The sequence below is a fragment of the Phocoena sinus genome, chromosome 7 (assembly GCF_008692025.1).
Source record: "Phocoena sinus isolate mPhoSin1 chromosome 7, mPhoSin1.pri, whole genome shotgun sequence".
Classification (NCBI taxonomy): domain Eukaryota; kingdom Metazoa; phylum Chordata; class Mammalia; order Artiodactyla; family Phocoenidae; genus Phocoena; species Phocoena sinus.
In genome coordinates this window covers 27,429,202-27,454,257 of record NC_045769.1, presented here as the reverse complement: position 1 = coordinate 27,454,257, position 25,056 = coordinate 27,429,202, and the positions used below count along the sequence as shown (strand labels likewise).

At 36.0% G+C, this 25,056-nt stretch overlaps 1 protein-coding gene across 8 annotated transcripts in view; it reads left to right on the top strand.

Annotated features, from left to right (window-relative positions):
• The window catches only part of MAP2 (microtubule associated protein 2), a 278,280-nt gene that overhangs the window by 183,388 nt on the left and 69,836 nt on the right, over positions 1 to 25,056 (top strand). For 7 of the 8 annotated variants that reach the window (XM_032637128.1, XM_032637129.1, XM_032637130.1 and 4 more), the window contains one exon: positions 17,607 to 17,891. In XM_032637128.1, the coding sequence (XP_032493019.1) occupies positions 17,630 to 17,891 (262 nt within the window). In that variant the 5' untranslated portion in view covers positions 17,607 to 17,629. Of the gene's footprint in view, positions 1 to 6,263; positions 6,270 to 17,606; positions 17,892 to 25,056 lie in introns of all 8 variants that reach the window. The other variant, XM_032637127.1, reaches the window with a different exon arrangement.

The window sequence follows — 25,056 nt, the reverse complement described above, 5'->3', positions numbered from 1 at the left end:
CAGTGTTGTTTAAAAGCCATTCAGTCAGGTAAACATTCTGCAAAATCAACTTACCTGCTAATAATTCTGTCACAAAGCTTCAGGTTCCTGTGACTGTGGAACGCTTGGGTTTTTGTGAGCATATTGCATTGCAGTAAGTGTATGATCACTGTTTTTTCCTTGAAGATTAAAACTCCTTTTCCCTTTAAGAATGGGTAGCAATTTAAGCAAGTTCTCATGGCATCAGAGAGCATTTTAAAATGAAGGAACCCTAATAAAAATGGCCCTTCCTGCAAGTATATAAGGAAAAATGGTTTAGTGCGTCAGCCTGTATAAGAAGAATGAGAAGTGATAAGCAAAACTCCAACTTGGCTGAACCTGGAGGCTGATTCCTTCTGAGTGTCTCTGTCAGATCTTTCTTCCTGAGCACTATAATGATTTACTTAAACATGCTAATTTCTTGTGATTAATTTTTCTTACTCTTTTTTTTCTCACCCACCCGCTGCACTTTTTTAAGTGAATGTCAAGGACTCCTGTTGTACCATGTGCTCAGTAATTACTACAGAAGGCAGTTTGATTTCGAGACAGTTGTAGTCTCTGTAAGAGAAATTTAGAATTCACTAAAGCAAATACTTTAGTGAGGGGGTGCCAAAGCTTGAGTCATTTAAAACCATTGTGAACAGCGCCCTAGGAAAGATCTGGTAGTAATCAATCTTGAATAAAGAGCAAAGGACCAAAACAATCAAAAAGACTTTTTTCCAAGACAGACTGTTGTGGTACTAGAAAGTTCTTGCTACTGGGAAGCAGTGTGTAAGCCTCTTTGTTTCAGGCTTGTGTATTCCTTTTTGGCATATGTTTACAACTAGAGCAGGTCTTGCTTTTGAAACCTAAGAATTCTAAAGGAAACTTTGTTTTAAAAGGAAGAGGAATTGAAAAATAGAGTAATTTAAGATAATATAACATAACATACATGCACACTTAACTATAATATATAGACATATATCTACGGATCATTTAAATATACACTACAAAAGTGTTATTTGAATGGAGCACGAGGGCAGGGAAGTTCTTCAATGAAGCTCTGTAGGGAAGTAACATACTGATGTATAATTTTTATATAATTTTCTCATTTCAGACCTGAGTAACTATATTATGTAATTTAGATCCCATTTGTTTGTTTTTGCTTTTATTTTCTTTACTTTAGGAGACGGATCCAAAACAATATTGCTGCAATTTATGTCAGAGTGTTCTGCCTGTTTTCCTCTAGGAGTTTTATAGTATCTGCTCTTACATTTTGGTCCTTAATCCACTTTGGGTTTATTTTTGTATCTGGTGTTAGAGAATGCTCTAATTTCATTTTTTTACATGTAGCTGTCCAGTTTTCCCAGCACCACTTATTGAAGAGACTGTCTTTTCTCCATTGTATATTCTTGCGTCCTTTGTCATGGATTGATTGACTGTAAGTGTGTGGATTTATTTCTGGCTTCTCTATTCTGTTCCACTGATCTGTGTCTGTTTTTGTGCCAGTATTATGTTGTTTTGATTACTGTAGCTTTGTAGTATAGTCTGAAATCAGGGAGTGTGAGTCCTCCAGCTCTGTTCTTCTTTCTCAAGATTATTTTGGCTATTTCATATATGGAATGCAAGATGTAATAATTTAATATAAATTAATATTTAATCATATGAAATTTAATATTTAAATTAGGTATTTGGTAACTATATGATTACCTCGTTAAAATGTAACTTTCATGAGGATGGGAATTTTGCATGACCTGTGGGGCACTGAGTGACCTACCTGTGTTTCAAAATAAATATCTTATATCCTTCCCCCATCTCCAATCCCACCAGCACTACTTTAATTCAAATTCTTATATGCACTCTCATTGATTATCACATTATTGACCATCTATCTACTTTTCCTGTTTCTGATCATAACCTTCTGTAACCCTTCCTATGGCTCATTTTCTCATTCATCATTGGCTTAAAGTTTCTCAGTGATGTACCATTAATAATGTTTAAATTTATCCTACACAGGCTGACAAGATGCTTCATCATCTGGACACTTGCTTCTCTGCAGCACATCCACTCTCCTATTTCTGGCATTCTGAAACATCCTTGATATTTTCTAGCATGTTGCCAGTTCTCTTCTACCCCCATGTCTTAGTGTTGCTGATCTTGTAATTAGAATTACGCCCTTATCCACCATGAATGCCCTTCAACTAAAAGCACATTTTGCCATTATGAAGCCTCCCACAAATTTTTTGATTTCATAGGAACTTCCATAGGATCCCTGTATACCTCTATTAAAACACTTATCATATCATCACTTAACTGTATGATGTCATGTTGATTTCTCTCAGTAGCTTCTTAAGACCAAAAGCTGAGTCTTCCTAGTACTTACCTATCCTGAGCATCTAGAAACATGCCTGTGACATAATAGGTGTTTAATAAATATTGTTAAATTTCACCAAAAGAGAACATTTTCTAACCTCATATGTCTCTCTTCTACTGCTTATGATTAAGGCACTTGTGTCACTTTTTTTTCTTTTAGTTAAGAATGAGTGAGGCAGTCTCTTTCTTATTTACAAATTATTTCTGAAAAGACTTATTTTTTCCTAAGAAATTTTGGTTTCCTTTACATTTGAGGTCTGTGGTTCCTCAAAGGAGATATATCTGTGCATCTTAATTTGCATTATCCTGACCTTACCAAGCAAATATTTATGTTTAACTGAAATGTCTGTTTCCCTTGGCCTCTACAATTAAAATGCCAGACATGGAATATAGTTTTAGTTTTAAAAGCTAAACTATTCATTCTAATTTTTTAAAGATAAAACAGAGAGAAAAAGGTAACAAAGATAAAATTAAATCTTGCTGCTTAGAAATTCTCAACCAAAATGCATACTGGAAATATGGATCTCATGTGAAGCTAAATGACAATTGTTTATGGCCATTTTCTTGGAGTAATGCAGTTACCTCATTTCACTGAATTTCTTGATTCCATCCTGAGTTCTCATTTTTTACATAGCTTAATGCTGACTTTCTAACCTAAATTTGGAGTATTTCCTCGCCTTGGTTTACCTCTTAGTTTAGTTAAAGTAAAAGATTTTAAAAAAATAAAAGAAGGAAATTCTTTTGGTCCCATACTTCAGTGGGTGAGGGTAGTGCTTTTTCCATCTATTTCTGTCCGACACTTTTCAATAGTCTCATCTAGTGTCAAGAGAACTGCCAAGTGGAAATGAGTGGTCTATTAGTACTTGGTTTGACCAAATGGAGACCCATAAGCCATGCTCTGAAAGTCCTATCACCCATGTCCTCTGATCTGATGCCACAGTCTGATATTTCTCTTTTATAATAGTACATCACTTTCTTTATAGGCTTCCAGAAATAATAAAAAAAAATTTCCTCATTGTAATGATCAATGTCTAAGGGTTTTGAGAAACCTAAGTAGAACTTTTGTGAACTTTTCTTCATTTTGAAAAAAACCCTATTGTATTGAAACAATAGGTTCTAAGCATTTAAAAAGAAGACAATGTAGAAATAATCCATATGCTTGCTTCTTGCTGAAAAGCCAATTCTTAATCTATGGATTTACTTGTGGTACCCAAGTTCTTCAGCATGGAATTGAAAAGAATTTCAAAAAACGCTTTAGAGATTAACGGTGGCAGAGACAGAAAGATTCTCCAGATTTGCCTATTTATTGCTTCTTATAAGAACACTAAGGTGAATTCTTGGATGTATAGATTAGAAATCTAAAAATCAGAGTGCCAACCAAAAGCTCAGACACAACCTACCTGAATGAAGCAGGTTTACTGCTACTGTGTTCCTCTTGCCTCAGGTCATCTGCAATCCCAGGCAGACGAGGCACAGTCCACAGCAGCCCTTTTTCTCTTTCCTTTTCAGAGATATTATCACCAGCAACACCTCTAACCTGCCCAGAGGTTTATCATCAGCCTTATCTGTTCCCTTTTCTCCCCTTCTACTGCCATTAAGAAAGCATAAAGTTCCTATCCTTTAACAATGCAATGGTTATAATGAAGTGTTAAAAACGTATTGGGTTTAATGAAAAAAAGTAAGCACCACCCAAAGAATATATTTAAAAAATTAATGTGCTTCCTCAAAATTCTTGTGACTTTCATAGAAATGTGTTTCATTTAAAAATTAATTTAGCATTTTTTACATTCCAAACCATGTTTTTATTTGCTCTTGGCCAGGTCCCATTTGCCTTAATTGCTTAAGATGGGTCTGTTTTTATATCAAAATGTTTTTATCTGTGAGCTCACCATATAATTTTGCCACATCAATGCCTATACATGCATTAAGACTTCTACATGTAAGTTGGAATATTTGTCTTTGTAGAAAAATTAATTATTGTGAATATTTCTTTACTTGAATATTTTTTTCAGCTCAGTTTTTAATCATCTCATGAACATAGTCTAATTACATATATTTCAGGCCTGGAGGATTTAGCAAATTTATATCACATCATATCACTCCAAAAGGTTAGCAGAATACAAGTCGCAAGCCATAAAAGTTGAACTGATTTCTAGAATTCACTCCAGGGTACATAAAGATATGTCAGCTCAAAGAAATATCTCAAACAGTATATGAGGACTGACTGACCCACTTGGATCAGACATGAGTTGTGAGGGAATTCCAAATGATAAGGATTCTGTGAGGTGTTTTTTTTTGTTTTTTTTTTTTTTTTTTCGGCCCAACTCAGCTGATGGAGTGAACAAGGCTACTTTCAGCTTAACTCAGAATTCTCCTGAGTCACAATTACAGCCAGCAGACGCACTGTGCAACATGGCACACAGCCTGACCCAAATCCGAAAAGAAAGAAAATAGAAAAAAGTTGATCTGCTTTATATGACTCATACTTTACCTTTCCCTAGAAGAAAATTAGTATTTATTATAATTAGCTAGATTTTGGACTCTCCCTGGATGCAGTAGTTTAGTATATTTAAAAATGGATGTTATACAAATATTTTGCATCTATCCATTTTTCTTTCTAAATATATATGACTTAGAAGGTCTATATTCATGGAGCACCTGTGATGGCCTCTGTCATTGCATTAACTGTGTTATCTTGTAGCATATATATTTCAAACACATCTGACCTCTTCAGTGTAGTGTGAGCTGTTCGTGGCCAGAATCCATAATTTAATCATCATTGTATTCCTAGCGCCTAATAGCTTGGTATGAAACTGGTATTTAATAAATGTTTATTGAATAAGATTCTAGAAAGCACAATAAATAAATCGATAATTGATGACAATCTGAAAGTTAAATGCAGGCTCAATACGTACTTTGTTAAAGCAATTTATAAATAGTGCCTCTTAAGGAAAAGTCCAGTTCTTCAGTCTGTTCAGGCTCTCTTTTTCTCAGTGTTCTCCATTTTCTTGCTTCAGTGTCTCATCAGATGAATCCAGATCTGACCGGGCTCATGTGTCTCTGTAACCCACTATCACATTTCAAATAACAACAAAATAAATAAAATTTTAAAAGTGGTGTCTAAAAGAACCTCATGAGACTCACGCTGAACAAAAGCAAACCAAAAAAAGAATCCCATCTTACAGTGTTCATCAAAAATCAAGCACAATATTCCCTAACACTGTGTAGTTTAATGAAAGAGCACTCTTCAGAACATGGTATGTGACTGAACTTAAGAAATCTGAACTTGAGTTACAAACTGACCTCAAGAAAATAATAAAGTAAATACCTGTTGAAATAGTATAAAACATGATACTTCTCACAACAAACAGATTGGTAGTAAGGTTTGTAAATAGGTAGTTGATAAGATAGGTAGATAGATGGATAGGTAAAATAGAGAAACTTTATAAGCAGTCTGGTAAAAGAAGACAGGTTTTATTTTAATTAATTAAGTTTTCGACCATGGAATCTAGCCTCTCATTTCAATCCTGATCTCATCACCAAGTCCAGGTCTATATGCTCCTTTTCTAAAGTAGTTTTCTTTAAGGGTTGCTTCCATATTTAATCACACATCCTTCCAATTCACTTTTAATGCCATTGCTGGATCAATCATTCTAAAAAATAAACTTGATTATGTCACATCTTTTGTGGTGCCCTCTGGCCTTCAGGAGAGTCTAAGTATGGCTTACTATACCCCTTTATGATTCTACCCTTGCCTGCCTGTCAGCCTCCTTTCCCCATGTCCCACTTCACTTCTGGACCACAGCGAACAATCCTGTGCTCTGCACGTTCCTCATTCATTTGTGTGGTAAACATGTGTTGTTGAGCGTACTCTGTGCGACACACTGTACCAGGTGCAGGTGATGCAGATATGAAGCCCTCTCCCTCCAAGAGCTCACAGCTTCTTGAGGAAGACAGACAGAATAGGGAGGAACATCTAACATAGACTGAAAACTGGAGTTAGGGATGCCAAAATCGTGCTCATTATGGTATCTTCCTGGAAGGTGTTGCCTAGCCCAAGTCAAAAATAGCACAGGATGTGGTCACCCAGACTCTTTCTTCCTAGAAAGCTTCCCCTCCTTTCTTTGGCTAACTCCTACTTGTCCTTTAAATTCAACTCGATGTTACCTCCTCTGGAAAGTATTGACTTCCCAGTGTGATAAGAACTGCCTGTGTGCCTCCACAATTTCCTGTCCTTATCTGCGTCACAGCATGGACCACATGACTTTTTGTTGTCGGTTTGTCTGTGAGCTCCTTCAGCATAAGTGCTATATATTTTTTCTTGTATCCCCAGTGCATTCCCTATGATACATAGAGCCTTTCCATTAATGTTTGGGAGACATTTCTCAAACAATTAATTGGTTAATGAATTAAGATTTGTAACCTCAGTTGGAAGGCATGTTAGAAGTCATATAGGCCAACATCCCCTTGATTCTATAACGTTCATGACAGGATGGGCATTCAACTTGTGCTTGAACACATCCACTGACAAGGAGTGCATTAATTTCAAAGAAGTGCAGAAAACAAATGGGGCAACTGATTATCCTAGAAGTCCATATACACTTACTATATTTAGAACAAGATTTTAATCTGAACATGTTCAGAGGCAGAGCTTCAGCCGCATGGCTTGTGTTTGTGAAAGAGGAATTGTTCATCAAAAGATAAAGGGACTGAGCAGATCAGATAAAGTGGCAGAAAAGAGCACAAGTGGCATATTGTTTATAACTTCCCAGGACTTCATCCTTTCTTGTCTTAAAGCTGAAAGAAGATCCTATTCATGGAAAACCATAAAGTATTTAGTTTTTAAATAAATCCTTCACTTCCAATTCTCCATCCTTTTTTTTTTCTTTTCATAACTCCTATTTTCTTCTCCAACTTTTCACGTTTTGTTTTTTTTTTGTTTGTTTGTCTTTAATTCTAGCATCTTATTTTGTGATGTATAGCACAGCCTCCAAGTTTACCTGGGTCATGACCCTGGTCCCACCTCCTGTAAAGAAATCTCTGAAGCATCTTGTCCTCAAGCACTGATTGCTGTTTTTACGTTGTAGCCCCTTTAACACCCAACCAGTTCCCTATAAGGTGGTTCTCAGGTGTCTGAAACTAAAGGATCTTCATTTGATGGTGGTGCCAGTAAATACTTAGGACATACTTTTTTTTTTTGGAAAACCTGTAATTCTATAGAATAGGCCTTAGCTTTGTACCCAAAGGAGATTTATTTTTACAGTGCTTTATTATGTGACACTGGACAAAGTCTGACAAATCTGGAATCAGATTTCAAACTGGAAAAAGTTTAAAACAAAATTATTAATTGTCAAAATCCAAATTAAAATTTCCCTCCTACGCTTTTTATCCTTTTTATTTATGCTTAAAGAAAATTGTATTAAAATTATTATGATTGAATTTTTCTTTAGATGGTAAAAGAAGAGTATTGATGTAAGGGTCAAAATTTATCCCTTCAAGAGTTCCCTTGCTTATGAAACACACTAATGTTTTGTTCATGTCTAAGTTTGTACACCTAGTAAATGGGAGAACCAGTATTCAACCCTAATTTTCTTGTTAGAAATCTATTACTTATTACACTATATCTCCAGGTCCTTAGTGAAATATCATCAGTAGAGGCTAAAGCTTTAGAGCATTTAAATATTATTTATTTCTGGTATGTATACTGTATTTATTAGTTCTTTTATATAATATGAAAAAGGGCCAGAAATAATATACAACTGTGAAGTACAGGTTGTATGCCATGGCCACATAAAGCTCCTTACCCAGTTTAATATGATAGACTGTTATCAGTGGAATGGGTGTGTGAAGTTAGTGTCATCTGGACTGGATTCTCCTAGTTCCTACCCCATTCCACCAACTCCTTGGCAAAAGAGCAAGCAATGGAATGGATATTAGTAGATTTGGCTTCTCATTCCAGATCTCCCTGGAAGTGTCTAACTTTGTCAAATAATTTACTCTCTCTGGCCTCAGTTTTTCAATATGTGGCAGACCATACATTGAATCCTATTGCTAAAAATGTTCAAATAAAAGCCACAAAATAACAAATAATAGGTAACATTTGTTGAGCACTTCCAACTTGCCTGGAATTATGCTTTATTTGTATTACCTTATCTAATTCAATCAATAACATAGCATTGGCTTGTTGTATACTCTGTGTCCATTATCATCGGAAATAATGATGCACTCAACAACTCTCTTGATGTGAATTGTTTATTAGTCATGGTGTGTGGTGAAGAATGAATCATCCTTATCGGTATTTTACAATCAGCCTGAAAAGAGCAGAAAAGACGTGAAACAAATACCTGGATTTTCAAATTTTCATGTCATCAAGAACTTTTCCTCAGTTTTGTATAGAGACAAAGAGAAAATACATAGGGTTGTAATTTGTTAGTCAACAGCTATTTAAGCTTAGAACTCCTCAGCATTTGTTAGGAAAGATACAGATTCTGCATAAATTTCTTATATTGTTAGGGACCCAAACAAAAGTTTCTGTTTTGTAGTACTGATATGGATAGTTAGTAGTATAAAGCATAATTGAGCCTACATGGAAAAGGGAAACAATATTCATATGCTTAATTGTATTATATGACTTGTTGTTGTATTCTTTTGTTCATCCTTGGATATGTATCAGTACAAAATTAGAATCCCAGTGTTTTTATTGAACTGGCACATTACATGATGACAGGGCAGAGCATATCACAGAAAACATTCTAGAATTGCTAATGCCAAGTGCATTATAAAAATGGAGACATGCTTATCTAGCACACAGTGTATTTTTCCTTTAGATTTTCCAAGCTTTCATTGTTTCTCCTTTTGCCAATTTTTGAGAGTATTTAATGTTGCCTGGTAATAACTATAATCAGTGACTCTTTCTGTGTTTTGTGATCTTTCTAATGTTGTAATCCAAAGAAAAACAGTGAGGTTTGTGGTTTTGTGGGAATCCCAAGAGAAAGAAGTTCTTCTTGACTAAATGACATTTTCGGCACACATCTCAACTATCTAGATATTAAATCCTTCAGTTACTCCTTTGAGGGCTTTGCTAGTTCAGAATATCACATATTCACACCATGCCTATTACCTCACATCCATCTCCAAAGTGATCTAACAGATAAAGAAGATTATAACTGGATTTGAGGTATTTTAGGCAAAGTGTATTTTTGTCCTAAACCGTTAACGAGTGCCAAGAAGTATCTGAAATAAATATTCTAAAGACAGCTTGAATATGTTGTTAAACTGACCAAGGACTAGTCACTGTTTTCACAGTGTGCAGTAGGTTTTTTACCACAGAAAATGGGTAACTTTAAACATTCTTCTGAGACATTTCTGCTTCCCTCAAGTAGGATTAGACACAACAAAGAACTGGCGTGTTCCCAGGAAGCTGACTGAAAGCAGTGATTGGACTCCATCCCATCATCATAAATGTCCTGGACTAAGGCAATGAAAGATCCAGCTTCTATTTTTGAGAATGACTGCCTGACCTATCAAGATAATTGCCTTAACCCCTTACTCCAGTTATTCTACAGGGATATTTCATGTGTGCATTTCTATCACTCCCCATTCTTTCCTGAGGTCCTGTGCAGCAGGCTTGCCTGAAAGCACCAATCTTCAAACTTCAGTGTTTCAGAGTCATCTGTTAAACCTGTTAAAATACCAATTTCCAAGCCCTATACCCAGAAATTCTCATTTATTGGTTGGATGTTGGAGGTGATTGGCTAAAGACACTTTAAGTTACATTGGAATAGATGATCCCTAAAGAGCATTTTAGTTTCATGTTTTAAAGCCTTTTTCTGAGAGGGATGAAACTGTTTATCTTAAAGATATTTCTAAACCTGTATGTTGCATGGTCACTACTATGTATGCTAGGTCTAGAAGTTTGTTCTACTAAGCATTATTTTTCATACACGCTCAGTGGAGTTAGAACTTGAGTCGCTTCTTCTACCATGCCTGAAAATTAGGTTTCAAAACCATTCTTCTCTCACTGATTGAGCTAATGTTGGCCAAATATCTGTAGCTGACAGAATCTTTTTCCCTGTGTTTATCTGGATGTATTAATTAATTCAATATTCAACAAATGTTTGAAGCCCAGCTTATGACTAAATGGCCCTTTGGTAGGTTTGAATATTACTGTCATGGTTTGCTTGTGTGCATCTTACTTTTACGTAACCCTTTTCATACTTTGAAGGAAAAATATGAAAAGCTCCAACCAAGTAGGCAGAAAATTAGAGAATGGTTTCTTTTTTAGTAAAAATGTATCTCTGATTTGCATTCTTAGTCCTGGATTTGCCCTGAGAAATGAAATTCATTGGTAGCTCAGACAGCAGAGCTGTCAGGGACATTTTCTTCTGAGTGTTTCTGTTTAGTTGTTATTTCTTCTCTTTATAGTGGAGGAAATGTGACAGATGTACCTTATTTTATTTTATTTCTTTGTATCTGAAAGCCCTTGGGACATATATGCTCAGGAACTACTGTTTGGTTCACTTAAATAAATACATTCACCACTTGCTTTAAAGAACAAAAAATACAGGAACTATCAAAGCATGTCAAATTCGTTTTAATGTACAATATGCAGGCAGTTCAATGATAGATCAAGGTCCAGATGAAAATGCTTCTCTTTTTAAACTAGCCTTTAAACACATTAAGTTTTAATGTACACATGTGGTTTTGTAACCTTTAGGGAGAACCAGCAAAACTGTATTACTTGGCCACCTTCAAAATAATAAATACTTTGTCATTCTAAAGTTATCATTCACTTATTAGCAACATTTGCTTGGATGTTAATTAAAAGAGTTCTAGGGAAAATGGATAAAGGAGAGATACGTTTTTAAAAAGCCATGTAATGTTATTTTTTCTAAGAAATTATATTTTCATTAGAATTTAACTTATAACCTGTCTGAAAGATCTAGAATATTAAGTGAAGTTTTATAAAACACGTTGTATGAAAAAGATCGATGTCTGTTTTGTATTTTATTCACTTTATATACATGAAGGTTAATATCAGAGCTCTTGTGTGCTAAATAATATTATGGAATTTGCTCAAAAGAATGGTACCCTATAATAAAATGTCAGAAGGCAACAGATACAGTTATTATTTATTTATGATATATATCCTGCCTGACTTGAGGAAAGATTTGATACGTTTTACAATTAACTTATATATAAATTATATTTATATATAATTTATTTCTATAAACAGACACAGTACCAAAGACTTAGAATGAGGTAAATACTGCAGTTAAGCATTAAAGGAGTTCCTGGTGATTAAGGGGAAATGTGGGAACAGATATATTACCTGACTAAGAAATATCAGAAATAAGCAAAATACATTATCTCATCTTATTTCTAAATTCTAATATAAATTAACTTATTGGGTGTATCCTTAAGCAAGGAACAATCATATCACAAAAGACTGTTTTCAAGAGTGATTTTACAGATTTGGAGGCAGACTTTTAGGTTGCTTGTGGGCAAATCCAAATTTTTTCTTACACACACAAAAATATGAATTTATTTAAGTATCTGGACAGGTACTCAAGTAAAGTCTCAGAGTTTTGAAACATAGAACATTATAGTCTTAGGCCTGGACAATTTTTAAAGCAGATGCATTTAAATACAAGTGATTCTCAATATAGTAGAAATCTAATTATGGATGTTGTAGTCAATATTCTAGAAATCTAAGTAATAGCAGGACTGACTGACAGACCTACCCATAAGCTACAAAATGGGTCTCCGAGAACCTGCATTAATTATCATATAAGATAAACACTTTCTATTAAGTAATTGAAAATTAGAATATGTCTATCCCAAACCATGAATTGAGTTTTGCCATCACAGCCTTGTTTTATGTTGAGCTGGATATTTCCCTTTTTCTTTCTGTTCTTTCTTTTGCTCTTTGTTGTTGTTCCTTCCAGTCTTTTATTTGCTTTTTGTCTCTCTCTCAGTATTTCTTAATTAGAATTATCTAAGGGCCTTGGCTAATTGTTAGGCTACTGATCCATAGAAATAAAAACCTTCTAATCAACATGCAGGAAGGTACTTATTTTTTACTCCGCAACGTTAAACATATATGCATTAAATCTACCTAAAAGCAAAACTGATGAATTTTACATATATTAAATAGACAAGAAATTCGTTTTTATACCATTTCAACGTAGAAATTACTCTGTAGAAAGACTGTTTTCATTCAGGTTATAGCAGTTTTATTATCATGATATAAGAGGATACAGGTTGAATCTTTAGCAAGTTAGAAATCTGATCAATGCCACATCATAATGTCTGGCTCATGTCATTGTAATCAAAGGATAATGACAGGTTGCCAAACACTAAAGACTCTTACATTTTTTCATAATTATCCATCAGTGATATGAATCAGAGTGTAGCCGTGATTAGTAGGTTCAACAGCTGGTGTGAAAAAAAACCTGCATGCTCTTACCAAGGAGCACTAGATTGAGAGAGCCAGGTCTAAGGCTTATTAAGGGAAAAACTGGAAGAACTGGAATTTTAAAAGCTGGGATTTTGGTGAAAGAAGAAATGTCTGTCCTTAGAGAACTTTCAAATATCAGAAGGAAATTGTTTAATAACAAATGGTGGCAAAGATTGAAGCTCACCACTCAAGTCTATAACTAACATTTGTGGTGGCACAAGACCTTCTCTTAGCTTTTCTTTCCAACTGTATATCTTAATTGGGAAGAAGCCTGGGGCCCTGTTTTATGTAGCATAATAGCCATGATATGATAGAGTCAAGTGAAATATCTCATTCTCAAATCAAATAAATAGAAATTTGAACTTCTTGGATTTCTTTTTTAAAATCCATATTACAGGCATCTGTATCCTCATTCATATTGGCATTTGTGTTTAGCCCTAACAGCTAAGATTCCGTTGCAACTTATTATGAATTGTAGGTCAATGTCTTGGACTTAGTACCTTTTTTTTAAAACTCAGGAATTTCCTTGCTCACATTATCAACCTAGGCTTTTGGGAAGAGGGGAAGGAGAAGAGTGTAGGTAGCTTCTCAGCTTGCTTTATCCATCCAGAAGATTGTATGGCGGATGCCCAGCTGTTCACCAGTTAGGAGCAAAGAGGATTTGTGATCTTTTGCAATATGGAGAGGAGTCTTTTCCATTACACAGTAGGAATGGGATGTTACAATTCCTGGTACCTCACAAGTTTTCTTTAATAGAGTTGGAGAGAATTTGCCTTTATCTCAGTTTTCTTATCTTCTTTAATTCCACAAGCCCAATTTTCAGACAGATTCAGGTAAAAGTAATATTATACATCAGGAAGAAGAAACTAAAGGAAGCTGTGATCACTTTTAACTATGTTTTAACACCATTTTGAGGAGTAGAGATAATCTGTGACCCCAAAACATTGATTGGGAGTTTAAGTGAAATTTACCATGAATGGGTGGTATTTTAGTAATACCATGTTGTGATTTTAAGTGAGAGAAGCTAAATAGTGTCTCCTCTGTTTCCAGCTGCTTTTCAGTAAAACCTAAGGAAATCTTTCCAAATCATATTTTCTGTCAGTCTTGTCAGCAATGCCAGTTCTAGCTTGAAATCTCCTAAAATGATTGTCACTTAATAGAGAGTTAGACTATGTACATTTCAAAAGCCCAACAAATTAGAAAGTGATATCTGACTGATCTGTATACATTTTAAGGAGTATTATCTGAGTAGTCTTATCAGGAAGCCAGATGATGCATTTTAGATAATAAATTCACTTTATTTGTGCCTCTGATAGTAAGTGAAATCAGTGTAGCCAGCCTGCCCTTTCTTCTTCCAACATTAGTTTTTATTGATTACTTAAAAAGAAAGAATTAAAAACTCTAAAGTATTAAACACTAAGGAATTCACTTTTTGAATGCCTGGTCTCTTGAAAACAAATTATCATAACTTTTTTTTTGTTGTTGTTGTTGCGGTACGCGGGCCTCTCACTGTTGTGGCCTCTCCCGTTGCGGAGCACAGGCTCCGGATGCGCAGGCTCAGCCGCCATGGGTCACGGGCCCAGCCGCTCCGCGGCATGTGGGATCTTCCCGGACTGGGGCATGAACCCGTGTCCCCTGCATCGGCAGGCGGACTGTCAACCACTGTGCCAAATGGATGATTACCAAGTAACACACTGCTCATTTCCATGTTGGATCTTTAGGTTCAAAATGAAGATTTTTAGTCATTGAAAAATCTTTTCCAGATAGCCCTAGGGGAAGAATTGCCAATTTTAGCTGGGAGTTATGGGTGCTCATATTATTTTATTTCCTTTGAATATCTATGGCTAGAATGCCCAGAGTTAAACATGGGCTAAAGTGCAAACCTAAGTATTTTCCAAATCCTTTTGGAGATGTTAATAAACATGGCATCAGATGAAGGTTCTATAGCCAATTGCTTGAGATGCTTTGCACACCACTTGCCTTCCCTGAGATTCCCATGTGCAGTAGAATAGCAAAAGCTCTCAGAAAGCTTGTGTTATACGTGCCCTTGTAACTCAGCATCTCTCAAGCTTATTTGAGCACTTTACTGCTGGTGATCTTCCTCCCCAAAACACATAATCAAAGACTATTCATGAAAAAATATCAGACAGATTTCAGTAGAGGGCATCTATAATTTACCTGACCAGTATTTCTCAAGGTCATCAAAAACAAGGAAAGTCTGAGAACCTCTCACAGCCAAAAAGAACCTGAAGAGACAGGAAAACTAAATGTAATGTAAAATCCTGGATGGGCGTTCTAGAAGCGAAAGAGGACATTAGGAAAAAACTAAGATAATCTAAATAAACTATGGACTTTAGTTAATAATAATGCATCAGTATTGTTTCATTAATTATAACAAATGTATCATACTAATGTAAGATATTAATAACAGAAAATTGCGTACAGGGGATACATAGGAAATCTCTGTACTGTCTGCTCAATTTTTCTATAAATATAAAGCTGTTCTAAAAATATAAATTTTTTAAAAAACAGTATTAGCCAGGCATGTACTTTTTTGTGGAAAACTTTTTCTATTTACAGGTATTCACTCTGCACAAAAAATATTTTGGACCGTATAAGAATATGTAAATTTTATTTAAGCTGTTCTGGTAAAGGAAAAGTAAAGAAATCAAGGCATGTAAAGATAAGGGTGCTGAGCCAACAGTCTCGCTAGCAATAATATATTGTGATCAGAGTCACGCTTTGAATGTAAATAATTTATTCAGCCCATTAGATATATGAAGATGCCGAAACAAGATTATGTTTCTCAGAAGAAACATAACCTTCAGACTCCCAATTTAGGTCCTTTGATAGTTGACTAGAAGACAATGGCAGAGTGGAGTCTAGAACACTGCAGAACTGTCTTTATAAAAGATGTAGCTAAGTTTTCAGGTGTACACATGGAGTGGCTAGTTCTGAGGACACACTCCTCCCATCAGGCTCTCATGTCCCAGACACTTGCCGTGTCTGTCTTGGGATGTTCATTCAGTTCTCTGTGATATCTGGGAGCAGATTTGCAAGTAACTATTATTGGACTTACCAAGTTTTCAGGCTCTTCTTCCTATGCCAGCAATTCCAGAAAAACTACTGAAAATATTTTATATGTAATGACTGGTGGTATGATGACTGTTAGTATAATTATAATAATAATAACAAAGGTAGTAACTACTATTTATTGAGCTTGCCAGGGACTTGTGCTGAGCCCTTTATTTTATTCTGTTTAAACTTTGCAACAAACCGATAAACTAAGCATCCTTGTCCTCATTTTATATATGCGGAAACTCTTCCGTGCATGCAGTTCTTTGTACATCATCAGTGCTGTGCGGATGCTCTTTGGTTTATTCACAAGCCCTTCAATCAATGTTTTAAAAGGTAAACTTCTTATCTCCTATTTAAGTATGCTCATAGATACAATAAACATTATATAGAGACAAATAAATCCTTATGGGAAACAATTGCTGCGGTTAGGGGTGTGTTATCATCAAATTAGTTTAAAAGAGTTGATTCATCTAGTTCTTCCTGGTATGAACAGAAAATTAGAATAGGGACCTGAGAATAGAATGAAATTCAGTAAAAAACAGACAGATCCTTATTAGGAATCTGATAGGAAACTTACTTTCTTTACAGCTTAATTTATTTTTGATGTCTCTAAACAGAGCTTGGTAGCCAAAAGTAGATTTGTTTTAATGCAGTTTTTGTTTCCTTGTTTGGAGGGTTTTGTTTGAATTTTTGAAAGAAAGGAAAGTGTTCTTAGTTTCCATCAGAGACTCTCATTGTCTATGTTATCATGAGTATAGGGACAATAGACCATCAACAAAGCTACATTGCTGGCAACAGCTTTTCAAAACTGAGTGATTTATCACCTCTCATCAACTACATCTCTAAATTTAGTGGCATCGGCATATAAGTGAAGGCCGTGCGGTATCTGCCATTTGCTTAACATGTACAGAGCACCTACTCCACGACTTATTCAAACTTTACTATAATTTACAGCCACCTAGTATATGTTAGTGATTTAACTTAATTGACTTAATTGTGAAATAAAACTGTAAGTTATGACATAGGCCAGATATTATAATTTTTATTCTCTATGTAAGATTTATACTGAGAAAATTTCATTCCCTTGTAATCTATACATAGGGCTTAGAAAAGTTTGCTGAAAAATTGTCAAAACTATCTTTCTCTTAATACACAGTACCCAGCAAAACATATCTACCTGGTTTGAATTGATCATCTTTGAAACTGAAAGGGCTAATATATTGGCCATTGTCTTTTCTAGGTTTCACAGAGTTGTGGTTTAAAAGAGTATTTGGGATAATTTTCCATAATCCAGCATTTCCCCTCAGCCATTCTTTTCCCCACTCTTTTCTATCCAGTTTTGTCACCCTACAGATTTTCCCTATACTAAAGAAGTCCTTTACTGTACAATGTCACATGTCAGTGAAAGTTAGCTCAGGTATGTCCTTAAATGCCAAGCACTAGTTTTAAGAAAAAAAAAAAGAGTATATGTAAACTGATGGTGATCCTATATTAAAAGAATAGATATTCCAGAAAAGATCTGTAAAAACCAAGGTGTTAACAATAGCTACCTCTTGTTATTAAAAGTGGGTTGTCGAATATGTTTTTTGACCATAGCTAATTAGTGAGTTTGCTATAAATTTTCCCTATCTTAGTACTAGTAATATCAGATAAGCTTTCTCCAAAGTCATGGCTGCCGTTTTTCCTCTTCCAATCACAGGAGAAGCCACAGGACGTTGAAGAATGGCAGATGATCGGAAAGATGAAGCAAAGGCGCCTCACTGGACCTCAGCTCAACTAACAGAGGCATCCGCCCACCCACATCCACCTGAGATCAAGGATCAAGGTGGGGCAGGGGAAGGACTTGTCAGAAGCGCCAATGGATTCCCGTACAGGGAGGATGAAGAGGGCGCCTTTGGAGAACATGGGTCACAGGACACCTACTCAAATACCAAAGAGAATGGGATCAATGGAGAGCTGACCTCAGCTGACAGAGAAACAGCAGGTAACTAACGGCTCTTCTGTCACCAGGGCTTGCTTTGTGCTTTGAAGTCTGTTTAGGCTGAAAGTGAATTAATTTACAGCACTGATCTTCTTTCACTAGTGCTAGGACTGAAATTCCAGTCGGTCAGGGGAAATAGACACCAAAAGGAGAGAAAAATCATGGGGACTAGCCTGACATTTCCCCCAAATTAGTTGTATGCTCAATCTCATCTCCCTGTTTAGTTTTTACCACTTTAATTTTGGTAGACAAATGGCTTGATGTGTGCATGTTTTGCTAGTAACTGTCAGCACTGTAACTTACTGAAAGAAAACTTCACGAATAGTTTCTTATTGATACTCTTGCATGATACTGGACTTAAATCGATAAATTGATAAGAAGCATACTTACTTTTTAGGGCAGAAAGGAATGTAGAGTCTATCTCCCAGACTTTAAAAAATAAAAGAGAAAAAGCAAAGAAAACAAACACACACATACATACGCAGGAACCACTTAATACTTCCTCAGGTAGCTTTTTAAGAACTAATATACAGATGCTTAAAGGACAGCATAATATAATTTAATCTTAAGTACTTCCTTTCAAAGTGTAATTTCTACCAATAGTCCTCTTTACTATTGATGATATTGTCATTAATGGCTTAGAGAAACACTAGCCTGCCCTATAATATTCTACACCATTATTTCCCTTCTTTCTGTAATTCAGAATTTCATGCATTTGAACACAGCAACTTGCTGACATGCTACTCCAAAGACAGTAAGTAAACTACTAGTTAGAAAGGCTATACCGCCTTCAAAATCATCCCGTACTTGTTCAAAGATTGGTTTTCTACAGTCAGTTAGTTAGCAACACGTGCAGTGTACACTCAGTTCAAAAAACATATTTAAATTTTAATGGGCAAGTACGATAGGCATTTCAAATATAGTATGATTTTTTTTTTTAATCCACTCATTCAACAAACTACTATTGGGCATTTTCTATGTACAAGCTGTGCCAGGGTATGTGCAAGGAATGGACTCTGAACTTCACAGAGCAGATGATCTAGTAGCAGACATTAGACATGCGCATACAATTAATTCAGATACAGAGCACGGTGTGTTAAGTATCAAATAAGCAGTATAGGAGGACAAAGCTAAAGAGGGATTGTTTCCAAACAAAATTCCCAAACTGTGCACAGAAGCATCTTGAGGTGTCACAGCAAAGGCACAAGAGTATGGCAGTGTTCTAAATACTCAGAAGAAACACTGTGATACTCAATGGCTTTCAAATACTACATGAACTATTAGTTCAAGAGAGTTCCGTATCACTACTAGATCACACCACGTTCCTTTTCAAGATGCCCTGTCTTTGTGAAGCTGCATTTTGGCAGTTGCTGTGATAAAAAAACAAATACCCTGCAGAGATGTCTGTGGAATGGAAAGAGAGGGTGGCAGTGTCCAATCTAATTCAAAGATTTGAAAAGCTGTGCAATGCCCTATAGGCACAAATGTCACATTAGTAAGAAATTGTGGTTAAGAATGAAATAAAAATATTATTTTTACTTTTCATGGTTACAAGGAGGGTTGAAAGAGATAGTAGAGTATATAAAATGAATGACTCAAGAAATAGTCTATTAATTACCATTATTGTTATTATGATTATCAGTGGTGGTAGTTGTATCTCTATGGACAACAGGGCACTCTGGGTCTAGGAATATTTTTCTACAGCTGAGTGTAATTCAACTTGAAGAGGGTGGGACTTGGGTGTCAGGAGCACTAACTGGGAAACTTTTGAAGGGACTGAGGCACGAAGAGTTGAGGACATGTTAGAACAAAATGGTTGTGGGAAGGAAGGAGATAACGTGAGACCAAGATTTTTCTCATCATCGTCCCCTGCAGCACTTGACATTATACCTCGAGGACTCAATAAATGTGTGTTGAGTGAGTGGTTGAATGAATGATGCAAAAAGAAGAAAGTCCTTTTCAAATTAATGGTGAAAACTATTGGAAAGTCTTATTTTGTCTCTTGAACTCTCCCTAGTTGACTCTCACTGACTATTATGGAGGCTTATTACATACTCAAGTAAAAAACCACTGTAGCATGCTTGGTCAAGCAGTAGAGAACCAACATCATTCACTATTTCATTTTTTTCAATGGTCTTAATTATTTAAGAGCATCAGAAAAATGTATTTGCCAGGTCAGTGTGTCCTTGCCAGCTTCTTTGAGAAAATAATGTAAATGAAAAAGAGACTAACAGATGTTTCTTTAAATTGTGGGTTCAGGACCATCCAGAGACAGTTTTGAATTCAGCTTAATATATATCAAATGAATATTGCATTACCTTTGGGAGACTAATTATGTAAGTTTTGTATGTATATTCAAAGTGACAAAGGTTGTGTAAACAGCCTGCTCTAGGTTACCAGAGTGATGTTTCAGTCCAAATTATGATGTGATTTTAAATCAATGTCCCTCCAGAAAGAACAGGCCAAGTATTGAATCCATCAATTATCCACATGTGGAAAGCAGTAGGAGAGGAAAAAGTGTAAAATATTATCTTCTCATACCCACAGAGGATTTCCCAGTGATGTTAATCTGCAATTAAATTTCTCTCCAAACTTTAGCTTAATAAAAGAATAAATTATATTATTGATGGTTTATATATAACTGTTTCACAAATCACAAACACAATTATCCCCGGTAAAAAGAAATGTTCTCAAATCTTAGATATGTTCTTTAAAAAGGCTGTCCTTTGATGATGGAGACCATTGATACGAGCTGGCATTATATCAATAATCTGAGGTGATTATTTGAAAGAGGACCAGGCTATATATTAGCCCACTCTTTTATCATTCCATATAATGTATTGGTATATTGCAATTTCCCCTATAATGGATATTTCTCAGGACATTGTGAACATGAAACATTTCCCAGTGACATCCTCAGCTATATGCTAGCGTGTCCAGACCATTCCTGGTTAAAGCCGAAGAGCTTTCTTCTACTTTCCTTCTTTGCTGTGTAGCCTTCTCTTCATTCTTAGAAATAAAACTTTTCCTCAACATTGTTTATTTTTATTTAGCTCTATAAACAAGATCACATAACAAATGAATTGTAATCATCAGTTCCCCCTCCTTCTTCCTTCCTTTATCAGAGTGGGCTTACTTCACCCAAAGGTCTACCTCATTGTCTCTCATCTACCCTTTTCAATGTGCACCTTCATTTCTGGGCCATAATAACTTTTAATTTGTAAAGGTACAAGGCCATAGTCAGCTTATCGTTGATCTTATGCCCTGAGGTGGTGGGGGAGGCAGCAGGAGGGTAGGAGTTGCACAGGAAGAGCTGGAAGGAAATTATACTTTACATTATATTTGTTTACAGCTTACCCTTCTAGATTTTTGTCTCTTTTCAAATTAGCTTCTAATTTAAAGCTAATCCATAGAAAGGTAGATAGTAGTAAATGCTCACCTATTACTTTAGGAATTTTTCTTACATTTGTTTATTGACGTGTCCTTTTTAGAAGCCATGCCACAGAAGCCTAGCAAAACAAATGAGAAAACATTGAGAATCAGGCCATTTAGTAAAGTTATTATTATTGATAAGTGAATAAAACATGTGACTAAAGCAGTCATTTTTAAATTGTTTTCCCTACATGAATAATAAGAGTAAAGTCTTGTAATAAACCCTTCCTCTCTTTTCCACCTTATCTTCATTGAAGAAAGCAAGCAGAATGCATTTTGGTCGCTATAGAGTTTGAACTCTGAGTGAAAATTAGGAGCCTCATCTTTAAGCTTCTTATTCGTGGGTGGGGCCCAAACTCATATGAGAATTTATATCATGATAATATCAAGATAACTGGATGTTAGCTTGTAAGCTGACCTTTCACACTCCTCTTTTTGGGTTTAGCAACCCATCCAAGATCACATGGCTACAGCCAACATGCAGGTCTCCTGCTTTATAGGCAAGCGCTCTTACGACTGCCCCACGCAGCCCGATTCAGAGCCACACGTCCAGCTGCGGCTGTTACCAATCATAGCCAAAGAAGGCAATTCTTCTTCCATTGCAGAACGGTCACATCCATGTACCTTGAAGCATGGCAGAAAACGAGACCTTTATTCCCAGTTTTCAGCGTGAATGGAGAAAGAAAAGAGGCAATTCTGAGAAGTTTACAGATAGCAAAACTTTGAAGTATTTAAAATCATGCTTTCGTGATTTTGACTGTTTTAAGGTACAATGCTTTGAATACTAGTAAAAACACAGTCACAGTATAAAGTGCCTTCGTGATCATCAAAAGCCAGCATCAGGTATCTCTTTGAGTAAATTTAAAGATTTAAGGGCATTCCTTCAGTAACTGCCCCTTGATTTCCCAGGGCTGCTGTGTTTCCCCAACATTTCCCTGGATTCTTTCCAGGTCTACTCCCTGTCAAAGCAGTGAGATCTGTAAAAGCTCTTCTGGGTTATCCATGGTCAGTTTTTCTAGAGTTTTTCCAATGGAGATGCACCTTCTAAAGCCTGGCCTACCCTTTCATATCTGCACGACTCAAGCAGCCAAGTCATGAACATAGTCGGATATCTAAGTTTATTGTTGCTGAAATTATAAATTTAAGCTTGAAAATGCACAGTGGAGAAAAATGTTGTCATCACTTACAAGGAAAAATATGAATATACCTTTAAACTTCTCTCTTTCCCTTTTCGATCTTGGAAAATTCATCCTTTTCTGACCTCCCCATTCTCCCCTCCTCCATCCCCAGATTTGAGAGTTACTGGTAGGAGTCACCATCCCATTTAAACTGTGGCATATGGTATGTAATATATATTAATGTAGGCAGAGCGAAATAGTACAGGACCATTTCTCCTGTGAAACGACTGAAGCCATCTGCACGACCCCTAAGGCAAATAAACAAGCTGGCCTAACAATACAAGAGGTTGCAGATTTTCCTTTCCTTGTTGTCATGCCAACCACTCATTGCTCTGGCTGCCATTTCCCTGAGCTCCACAGAGAGGAGTGTGCTGAGCAGTTATTTAGCATTCAGGGCGGATCTGCAGAAAAGCACACAGCCTCACTGCAGAGTGTCTGGCCCGGCGGCGCCGATGGATAAGGACAGAGAATGGGGATCTTTTCAATGTTTTCCTTCGAAAGGTTAGGCATCGGGGGCTAGAAAGAGTGAGAAAGACAAGGATTGATAGAAAAGGCATGAGGTTTGTATTTGTCACGTTTGCTTTGTCCTATGTGGTCTCTATACTATTTGAAGGCAGGTTTGGAGATTGGCTTCAATCATCTGTGACTTGTCTCGTTGGTAAACAGAAGGATCTGAACCTAACTGGGGGCTAGCTTGCGTGGACATTGTCATAAAGAACCTTGGTAAGGTATGAGCTTGTTTATAGCAGGTATTGCTAACTAGAGCTTATAATATTTTACAAATTAGAGGAAAAGATAGGTACCAGATACAGTTGTTTATTTAAATGTGCAGTTAGAGGGTAGTTCTTCCTATAAAAAATTACCTTATATCTTTCTTTGCTCTTCAGCCGAAGTCTTAGAGTAGAATGTGATTGTCTTAAGCCGGTAATTATGAAACAAAATTTAAGGAAAACTTGGTTTCTCTATACTCCTTTTAACTAAACCCAATGATGCAACAAATAAAACATGATTTTATTCCTTGGAATTTTAATAGCCTACAAACACTTCGAGTTGTGAAAAGCAAGGCTCGATGTAACACAATATAATATGATATTTTAAAATTAAGATTAATTTGCATACGCATTTACTCCCATGTATGGTCCTCCAGAAAATTCCTCCCATGCACTTGCGGAAATCATTCTCTTTTCTTTATTGTCTTGTTTTGTGTTAAATGTCAGAACCACATCACAAACACTTTAAAAAAACCTATTTTATCATTTTGTTTGGTCTACTGACACTTTGAAAAATTGTGTTGAATTTGAATCTTAATCAATGCAACAGATTTGAGCTAAGAATAATTCAGAACTACCTGTAAAAATTATTGTCTCGCTTGTTTCTAGATGTAAATATAATTTAATGCCATTGTAGTTTTTACTTGAGCCTTTCTCCTAATCCTGTATTTTTCAGACCGTATCACATTTTCTCCTAATTTGCTGTCATGGTGGGTCATCATATTTTTCTTTTAATATATTCCAATTATTTGAGGTTTTTAAAATCTCCACTAAGAGAAGATCTCTAAGCAGTTCGTAAAATCTTTTTTATTTGTAGTGAGTAGCTGACAGTAATCAGTCATGGAAACAAGTTTTCCTTGATTCATTTTTCAACCCTCTAAGCCCGTGTTTTGGTTAGGATTATGCATGCACAGCCTTTATCTGTCCCTTGTTCAATTTCTAAGCATTCTCTCCTCACAAAAGAGAAAAGACAAAAAAAAAAAAAAAGATGAGAAAAACTTTAATACTAATTTGGAACAAATAAGTTTCCCTAATATCTGGGGAATATATTCATCATCAATCAATAATGTGTTTTTTGAAAAGTATGATGTATATATAAATTGATTATATTGCTTGTATATACCTGAGAAAAGTATCTGTCTCTGTATACCAAATACCCCCTTGAGGGTTGGCTTCAGGTTTGATTTTATTGCTGTTGGGAGGTTAGTAGGCTGGGGAGTACCAAACAGTCATCACACCTCCCTCTTTTCTCCCCGAGCTACTTGAGATGAACTGACTTTCTGCTTCAGTATATCAAGCCCTCTTGCTCTCTCACACTTCACTGCACCTTAGCATGTTACGTAAAACACTGCTTTGACTGTCTGGGGAGCCTGGAAATTCATACCAGGAGCAGATGAACAGAACAACTGGTGCTGCATTGCAGACCTGGTAGTTTAAGCATGATCTGACTTGGCATCATGAGTCCCCAGGGGAAAAGGGCACTGCACGCTCGCTGCCCTCTCACTGTGTTACTCGCCTCACAGAATGAGTCACCATTCAACAACCCTCAGAGAAAATACAGTTCTAAAACCAGCCAAGCTGATAAGCAGAGAAAGAGGAAAGCATATGTCCTAGGCTCTCATGGCAACTTTTAACAAATATGCAAATGGTAGGTGGTTATTAGAACACAGAAATGAGAATTAAATATCTGCTTTTACAGTTGATTTCAGCAAAACTCAAACTTCAAAAGATATTAGGCAAAATGGATACCAAGGGAGGAATCAAGGTTCAGAGAAAAATCATGTATAA